This window comes from Tachysurus fulvidraco, chromosome 12, assembly GCF_022655615.1.
Source record: "Tachysurus fulvidraco isolate hzauxx_2018 chromosome 12, HZAU_PFXX_2.0, whole genome shotgun sequence".
In the NCBI taxonomy this organism is placed as follows: Eukaryota; Metazoa; Chordata; class Actinopteri; order Siluriformes; family Bagridae; genus Tachysurus; species Tachysurus fulvidraco.
In genome coordinates this window covers 21,746,701-21,756,528 of record NC_062529.1, presented here as the reverse complement: position 1 = coordinate 21,756,528, position 9,828 = coordinate 21,746,701, and the positions used below count along the sequence as shown (strand labels likewise).

Here is a 9,828-nt window from a genome sequence, read left to right as displayed (position 1 = left end):
TCTGTGTGTGTGTGTGTCTGTGTGTGTGTGTGTCTGTGTGTGTGTGTGTCTGTCTGTGTGTGTGTGTGTCTGTCTGTGTGTCTGTGTGTGTGTGTGTGTCTGTCTGTGTGTGTGTGTGTCTGTCTGTGTGTGTGTGTGTCTGTCTGTGTGTGTGTGTCTGACTGTGTATGTCTGACTGTCTGTCTGTGTGTCTGTCTGTGTGTGTGTGTCTGACTGTCTGTCTGTGTCTGACTGTGTATGTCTGACTGTCTGTCTGTCTGTGTGTGTCTGTGTGTTTGCATGCTCCTTATATCGAAATGTTAAAGTAGAACATGCTCGGAAACTCTCTCTATAACTCTATTTCTCTACATTACAAAGATCTGAGGATTGTTGTATTATGTTCTATACTTTTCCTCCCAAAATTTGGTTTCTTTCAGACCAAGAAAAATACACTGGATCGATTTTATTTAATTTATTTTTTGTCTCAGGTTCAAGGTATTTGCAGATTATGAGGCTTATATTAGCTCTCAGGAGAAGGTCAACGACCTCTACAAGGTGAGTGTAGAAGTTTAATACACACACACCACAGAAGTGTCATACTTTTTGATTGGCTACTGATCACAAAAATGGTCTGTGATTGGCTACTGTTTAGAACATTTTCATTAACATTTATGGCTTTTGGCAGGTGTCATTTTCCAGAGCGACATACAAAAGTGCTTTAGGGAAAGAAGGAACCATGATGTAACTAAGGAACCCTTGTTCATACTACATTTTTTTTTAAATCACTTTGTCATCTTTCAATATTCAGAACCCTAAAGAATGGACCAAGAAGGTGATCAGAAACATCGCTAGCTCTGGAAAATTCTCCAGTGATCGCACCATCTCGGAGTACGCCAGTGAGATCTGGGGGGTGGAGCCTACAGATCTGAAGATCCCACCACCCAATGTGCCTCGAGACTAAGACGGGGCTTCATTCTTTAATGCTGGAGGTGTGATTGGTTCTGTTTGGTTACAGGGTTATGATTGACAGATTGAGGATCTGCCTGTTTTCCATAGCCAATAGATCCAGTGTTTGTCTTCACTGATGTTCTCCTTCCCTTCTTTATTAATACTGTCTGTGTGTAACATTTCAGAACCCACAGCCTTTTGTGCCTGGAAGCTTGAAAGGACATTGTGTGTTTTGAAAATATAGATGATTTAACACACACAAGTTAAGACTAGAAGTTTTTCTGAGAGAAAACGGTTCTTTTTTTTTTTTGCACCTACTGTATGCAATTTTACAAAATACTCAAGGAATAAATGGATTAAACTGTGACTTAGCAACTGCAAATAGATCATATTTAGGTCTGCTAGCAATTATCCCACTTAGTATATTTAGCAATTAGCACTTTAGCACTTAGCATATCTTAACTCTTACAATTTGGAGATCTATAAGCAGAGTTAGCAATTAGGAGATGCTAGCTCATGTATTGTGATTAGCATAGATGTTGTCATCAGTACTGCACCATACACATTTTTTTTGTTGTTTTTATAATAGAGCTCTGTATAATTGCTTAGCAAATGGAGACATCATAAACTTGCTAGCAAATGTTCATGAACACCTTTTGTAACTGCAGACTTGCAGGTTGTTTACACAGTTCTTTATAAAACTGTGTCCACCGTACAGTAAATCCAGTGGAACGTTTAGAAGATTAACAAAAGAACAGTTTTACTTTAAAAATCAGGGAAGCGTTTGTGCGTCTAAATTTGTTGTGGCTTTAAACGAGACTTTTGTAACAATCATATTCAGCATCCTTTGAATAATATTTGAATAGTGTCTTATTGGATTTCTGTGTGCTCTACCAGATTGCGCTTTTACACCCTTTACATGATTTCTTTATGAAAATTTTGACACTTATGTTTAAAAAAATAAATATGTTTAAAAGACAAATGTATGTTGTGTGTGAATTATGTGCTGGTTCACAAGGATAAACCAGGAACACTGGAGTTAGATGGGCTAAGAAGTAGACACACTGCTACTTTTCTTACTGATGAGGCTGGTGTTGAGGGACTAGGTGAAGTTCTCTGCCTGGTGAACCCCAAGGAATTTGGTGCTCTTGACGATCTCCACAGAGGATTTTATAAAGCGGTCACTCTGTGCTCTCCTGAACTCAACAACCATTTCTTTTAGTTTTGTCGACATTCAGAAACAGGTTGTTGGCTCTACACTAGATTCTACCAGTTGTTCTTGCTGATGAGATCCTCCACAGTTGTCATTAGCAACTTAATTAGCAACTGTTCATTGCTACACAGTCCTCTCAAAGCACTTCACCATGATGAGTGAGTTTGTGACAGGAAGATGGACATTTAGGCAGGACACTAGATTTCTTCAGCACGTGGACGATGGTCGTGGTCTTGCTACATCCAAACAACAGCGCTGCTCTGGGAAATATTAAAGATGTTGGTGAAGACATCCACTACCTGAGCACTCAGCTAAGAATGCCTTGAACGTTGTATGGACCCTCTGACTTCTGTGGGTTAACTTTGCATAGAGTTCTCTTCACATCGGCCGTGGTTAGACAGAACACCTGGTTGTTGGGAGGAGGGACACCAATTCCTTTCATTCCATCTAAGGGCACATTTTCAAATTGGAAATTAATGGGACCTTTACAAATAGATTTTTGCAAAAATAAATTTGTTTTTCCCCTTTAACTTAAACACGGCTAAAAATGATTTTTGTTGTCTGATCTTTAGAATGAGAGTTCCTTGTTTCCCACCAAGTCTCTCATTCTTGTATTTGTCTGCAGAAATTAGAAAATTGTAAAAAAAAACAAAAAACTCCAGAATATAGGAAAATAGAGTTTTATTTACATTTAAAATAATTTAATTTTGAATAAATCTCATCGTCCAGGAAAATGGAGGGATGTCATCTCTGTCGTGCTAAACATAGCTCTAGAGGGGAAAAGAAACTATTTGGCTTTTTTTTTATACTGTAGGTTTCTTTTTTTTCTTTTTTTTAGTGTCATTGATTCACACACACAAATCTAGTTGAGTAATGTTTAGAAGTGATCCAGATTGATATCAGTTTTGTGTACTGCTGATTATGAAAGAGTCTGTGTAAAATATGAATTGGATGTTTGTTAGCAGTGAATTTAAGGAAATAATATGAATGACCATGGCTTCTGTAGTCCAACCGCCTTAGAACGCTTGCAGGGAAGTTTAGCATTAGAGCAGGCATTCCATGGAGGTCTTTGTTTCCTCCCATATCTTGCCTTTACTGCTGATGGGCATTGTGTTAAAGCAGGAGACAATGTAAAGGAGGGCACAAATGTAATCCAAAAGAGATCAAATACAGAAGTGAACTGGAGATTACTAAGTGCTTTTTCACACTTGGCCCAAAACGTGACTCTCTGCCCAGAAACCAATTCTAGACTTGTCTTGGTAAAATAAATCAAAATTTGAATTAATACAGACAAATTCCTTTTTAAACATGAATCAGCTTCGTGAAATGTGAAGTAGCTTCTAAACACAATGATAGACATTTAGAGGGATGTACTGTTAGTAGTAGTTCGAAAGTGAAAGACCTAGGTGTTATATTAGACAGAAACTTGTCTTTTGAAAATCATATCACCCATAACACAAAAACAGCCTTCTTCCTCCTTAGAAATATCGCCAAGCTGAGAAACATCCTGTCTGTCTCTGATGCTGAGACGTTAGTTCATGCATTCATGACCTCCAGACTGGACTATTGTAATGCGTTACTATGTGGTTGTCCTTACTCTCTCACTCACTCATTTTCTACCGCTTTATCCGAACTACCTCGGGTCACGGGGAGCCTGTGCCTATCTCAGGCGTCATCGGGCATGAAGGCAGGATACACCCTGGACGGAGTGCCAACCCATCGCAGGGCACACACACACTCTCATTCACTCACACACTCACACACTACGGACAATTTTCCAGAGATGCCAATTAACCTACCATGCATGTCTTTGGACCGGGGGAAAAAACTGGAGTACCCGGAGGAAACCCCCGAGGCACGGGGAGAACATGCAAACTCCACACACACAAGGCGGAGGTGGGTATCGAACCCCGACCCTGGAATGTGGTTGTCCTGGATCTTTAATAAATAGGCTACAGTTAGTCCAAAATGCAGCTGCCAGAGTTCTCACTGGCACAAGAAAGTATGACCATATAACCCCAATTTTATCATCTCTACACTGGCTACCTGTTAAGTTTAGAATCAAACAAACTGCTACTACTTACGTACAAGGCTCTTAATGGTTTATCTCCCATGTATCTAACTAGTCTTCTAACACGTTACAATCCTTCACGCTCTCTGAGATCACAAAACTCAAGACTTCTGGTAGTTCCCAGAATATCAAAGTCTATTAAAAAGGTCGTAGAGCGTTTTCTTATTTAGCTCCAAACTTTGGAATAGTCTTCCTGATAGTGTTCGGGGCTCAGACACACTTTCCCAGTTTAAATGTAGATTAAAAGCTCATCTCATAATACACAGGAGTACACATAATACATAATATTGTGCACTATTACATTAGACTTGCACGTTTTTTATGAACAGCAGATATGTTAATCCCTCTACACTGCTTCTCTCTTTCTACCCATCCCGAGGCATCCAGACATTGTACCAGCTCCGAACGTCTTCTGTGCGATGAAGATTTTGGACCTCCACTGAGATGAGGCTGACTCTGAGAGAATCCTGAACCATTACAGATCTACTAGCTCCAGTTGGACTCTGTGATACTAAAGAGGAGATGTGAACTCCATGTGACCCTTACACAAATACATTTGTTTGACTGTATATTTATAATCACACCCTCCAGTGTCACCCATATGAGGATGGGTTCCCCTTTGAGTCTGGTTCCTCTCAAGGTTTCTTCCTTTACCAATTTAAGCGAGTTTTTCCTTGCTACTGCTGCCTGAGTCACCTCAGACTTGCTCATTGGGGATAAATACATACACACTGTGAACTATATTTATCTTGAATTTTTATTATATAAATTCTTTATATTATCCCTTATGTTTACAGTACCTTCTGTTCAATGTTTATGTTCTGTAAAGCTGCTTTGAGACAATGTCTATTGTAAGAAGCACTATACAAATAAACTTGAATTGAATTGAACATGTCAGGGTTTGTTGAATGAGTCACAGATCAGCATTTTTAAGGACCAGGTATTATCAGAGGCAGTGTTACAGAGAGGCTGCACTACAGACAACATTGGGTGTTGTTACAATAGGCCCAAATGACTATGAGAGGTAGTTCCTCAGAGAGGCAGGAAATATTTAATAATTAGTGATTATTCCTCCACTGTTATAAGTAAGCACAGAGATCAGTGGAGTGAAGAAATAAAAATGAGGATTGTGACTTTTACCTCCGATGATGAGACAGAGACTGATGTGGATGATAATAATAATGAAGAAAGTAAAAACTCATTGCGTGCTGTGAACTGTGTCAGTATGTTGTAATTTTTCACAATTAGATTATGTTAGAAATGTTAGTTGAGGCATCTTTCAGTGAAAACATAATAAAATCTTTAAATGCAGTATTTTTTCTTCACTTTACAATGTTAGATTAAGATATGTTTAAAACTTGCAGCCATTTCGATGCCTCAAAGATATTTAGTTCAAATTCACGTGAAGGATTTTCTCACACTGCAAAGAGGAAATCTGTACAAATTGTAAAAACTCATTTTTAACTTTAGAAAATAAACACCAACAAAATGTTCATCACCTTAAATGACTTTTTATTTTTCTTTAACAAAGATCACATCATCTTTAAAAAAAATGTAACATCAAGATTAACAATCAGAGAAATTAAAACTAATGAGATTCTCTTTTTTAAGAATTACAATGGTTACAGTAGAAACATCAAAATAGTTTAATAGTTTCACAATTTCTAAAAGTTAGACTATAAAGTAAGTCATCAATATTTTTCAGTTTTGCTTCATCTTCTTCCTACTGATCTTCATCCTTTTCTTCTTTCTCCATCTTGTTCAATTCTTTTTTCAATTCACTCACTTCCTCCTTTGCTTCCATGCAGCATTCCTCTTTGTTTTTAAGACCTTTGTACCTTGAGAGATCTATCTCATCAAGTTTACAGGCCTCGAGAGCTTCTACAAGCCGTTCTGTGGGGATTTTCAGGGCTTTAGGATTTGGTAGGTGAAAGACTAAACTAACCTGATCCCAGACATAAAACAGATGAGTATTCAACCTTTGTACTTCTCCTGAAACCAACTGATACCGATGGGTTTCACAAATGGCTTGTGCTTTCCAGATGATCTTCCCATCCTGATAACGAACCCACTCACTCGATTCAAGAAGTGGATATTCTCCAAAACGCTCGTTATCCTCAGGACTGTGAATCAGCACAGTGTACACAATCTCCTGTTTGTAGGTGATGGTCTCATACATCCTGAGAACCGGATCTTCTCCTCCACAGTTCTGTTCTTTGTACAACTGCATCAGATCAGTGAGGGGAAAAGTGAAGTGATAATTGCCATAGTGGGATTTCTCTGGTTGAAAGAGAGGTGATGTGGTGAAATTCTCTAGGAACGGCTTTTGTTCCTTCAGCTCTAGTGCTTGTTTTGGAAAATTAGTCTTCATGTAGCCTGTCCCACCACGAGAACTCACTATTAGGAGGTCTGAACTGCTCAGACTCCATTATCCCCCTGAATCCAGTCTGATCAGTAACATGGGCTACATCTGAAACCCAAAATACAACTGGACTCGGGTAGGGTGGGATCTTCTTCATTATGTACCTCATCATGGGATCCTTAGGGATCACCATCTGCATTCGCTTTCTCAGTCTCTCTAAACTCACATGCTGCCTGGTGATGAAGTTCTCATCTTTTCCACGTGAATTCTTTCTTTGTTGGATGTTAATCTACAAAGATATACAACATTCACTGTAAAAATGACTGATCTATGTGAGTATACATAGTTAATGTTATTAACAGTACATGCTATTTAGTGTACATTAACATTCTATATTGTATACATGATATATAATAAATAGCTTAAATATTGTTATATATACATGGTTATTTTAGTTTCATACAGTACCTCTTCAGGTTGCTCTGGATTCGCACTTGCCATATTGAATGTGGATCAGATGGACGGGTGAAATGAATGATGACTCATCCTTCTGCCGCTGTCTTTATATCATTTGCTTTGTCTCCTCCCATATTTCAAAGACATTTTAGATTTTATACTCAAGGTTATTCTGAATTTTCTGTGATTGGGGCTGAATTGTAAATATTATTTTTTTCTACTGGTTGAGCAAACTTCCTTCCAGAAATCAAGTCTCTCAAAGTCATTGAAACTCTTAACCCTCTGTGGAATAGTCCACCACCTTAACCGCTTCCACTTCCCCCCTTTACAGCGCCTGCACATATGCACCCTAACTTGCACTCAATATTTCCTTTTATCTCTGTAAATTAGCAACATAGCAGTTATTTTCTGCTTACAAATTTAGCAAACTTGTCTTTTGCAAGTGTGTCAGAGCATTTAAAACCAGGAAAAGCAGCACATGGAGAACAAAATTCAGAAAATACTTTAATGTATCCTAGCATGTACTGTCCTAGCATGTACTATGAAACTATAGTCTATTACTTACATAGTACACATTCAAATCTAAGGACATTTTAGTTTCCTCAATTCATAGAATATGCATAGCTTGAAAATCAGAATCCTAAGAAAGACAAACAACGAGAACTTGCAGGTAACTCACAGAAAATACCAGGGCTGAAGTTGACTCCATGTACCTCTTGCTGTGAGGTGTCAGTTTTAACCACTAAGCCTGTACACCACTGCAAGCACTAATACAAGTGATAATTAAGTAGCACATTGCTATAGGGTTGATATGCATACAAACCATACTACACATGCAGACAGTAATAAAGACCATCTAAAATTCAAGGTTGAACACAGCTCTGGCTTAGGGCCAGTCTGTACAAATCCTTGGACATGACTGGCCTATGCAGAACAATAAAGACAAACAGTGGTGCAATAGACTGACTCACTCCATGCAGTTAATGAAAAGCCATAAGAAAGATGTTTTAATTTGCCTGGCAGTGTTGACAAATTAGTTCTGCTCTGGACTGAGGTGTAACCTTAAAGAAATAGGTTGTGAAGCATTGCAACTCAATAAAGCAGGACTCTCGAATTTTGAAGACAGGCAAGAGTGGCATTACTTTTACTTATAGTAATACTGTTTGGTTATTTGAATTAGATTTTATTTGTAGTTTTCTTTTACTTTACATATATTACACACATTTATCTGTATTACACTACTTTTAATAAAAGCAAGGGGGGGGACACGGTGGCTTAGTGGTTAGCACATTTGCCTCACACCTCCAGGGTTAGGGGTTCGATACCCACCTCCGCCTTGTGTGTGTGGAGTTTGCATGTTCTCCCCGTGCCTCGGGGGTTTCCTCTGGGTACTCTGGTTTCCTCCCCCGGTCCAAAGACATGCATGGTAGGTTAATTGGCATCTCTGGAAAATTGTCCGTAGTGTGTGAGTGTGTGAGTGAATGAGAGTGTGTGTGTGTGCCCTGCGATGGGTTGGCACTCCGTCCAGGCTCCCCGTGACCCGAGGTAGTTCGGATAAAGCGGTAGAAAATGAGTGAGTGAGAGAGTGAGGACAACCACATAGTAACGCATTACAATAGTCCAGTCTGGAGGTCATGAATGCATGAACTAACGTCTCAGCATCAGAGACAGACAGGATGTTTCTCAGCTTGGCGATATTTCTAAGGAGGAAGAAGGCTGTTTTTGTGTTATGGGTGATATGATTTTCAAAAGACAAGTTTCTGTCTAAAATAACACCTAGGTCTTTCACTTTTGAACTACTACTAACAGTACATCCCTCTAAATGTCTATCATTGTGTTTAGAAGCTACTTCACATTTCACGAAGCTGATTCATGTTTAAAAAGGAATTTGTCTGTATTAATTCAAATTTTGATTTATTTTACCAAGACAAGTCTAGAATTGGTTTCTGGGCAGAGAGTCACGTTTTGGGCCAAGTGTGAAAAAGCACTTAGTAATCTCCAGTTCACTTCTGTATTTGATCTCTTTTGGATTACATTTGTGCCCTCCTTTACATTGTCTCCTGCTTTAACACAATGCCCATCAGCAGTAAAGGCAAGATATGGGAGGAAACAAAGACCTCCATGGAATGCCTGCTCTAATGCTAAACTTCCCTGCAAGCAAGCTAAGGCGGTTGGACTACAGAAGCCATGGTCATTCATATTATTTCCTTAAATTCACTGCTAACAAACATCCAATTCATATTTTACACAGACTCTTTCATAATCAGCAGTACACAAAACTGATATCAATCTGAATCACTTCTAAACATTACTCAACTAGATTTGTGTGTGTGAATCAATGACACTAAAAAAAAAAACCCTGTGTGCCTTGCGATTGGTTGGTACTCTGTCCAGGGTGTATCCTGCCTTGATGCCCGATGACGCCTGAGATGGCACAGGCTTCCCGTGACCCGAGAAGTTTGGATAAGCGGTAGAAAATGAATGAATGCATAATAAAAACGTGTTCGTCAGCATGCAGCGGCAGCTTTCCTCAAAGCTAGCTCAAAGTAGTTTAACATAATTAAGGCTTACGCGATGCCATAAACGTTCCCATTTAGAACTGTTGGCCAGAATCCAAACCTAAATTCTGCCTACTGTTGAGGCAAATGCTCTGTCTGGGGTGTGTCTTGCCTCGATGCCCGATGGCTCCTGAGATTTTCTCCTAAGCGGTAGAAAATGAGTGAGAGTGAGAGTGTTGAGGCAAATTGTCTAAAGATGGAAAGATCTAGTATATAAAAAAATCTAAATCTTACTACTTAG

At 39.0% G+C, this 9,828-nt stretch overlaps 1 protein-coding gene across 1 annotated transcript in view; it reads left to right on the top strand.

Annotated features, from left to right (window-relative positions):
- The window catches only part of pygb (phosphorylase, glycogen; brain), a 20,094-nt gene extending 18,185 nt beyond the window's left edge, over nucleotides 1-1,909 (top strand). The window contains exons 19-20 of the mRNA XM_047821467.1: nucleotides 468-534; nucleotides 788-1,909. Of these exons, the coding sequence (XP_047677423.1) occupies nucleotides 468-534; nucleotides 788-940 (220 nt within the window). The 3' untranslated portion in view covers nucleotides 941-1,909. The remainder of the gene's footprint in view (nucleotides 1-467; nucleotides 535-787) is intronic.
- Nucleotides 1,910-9,828: the final 7,919 nt, after the last annotated feature.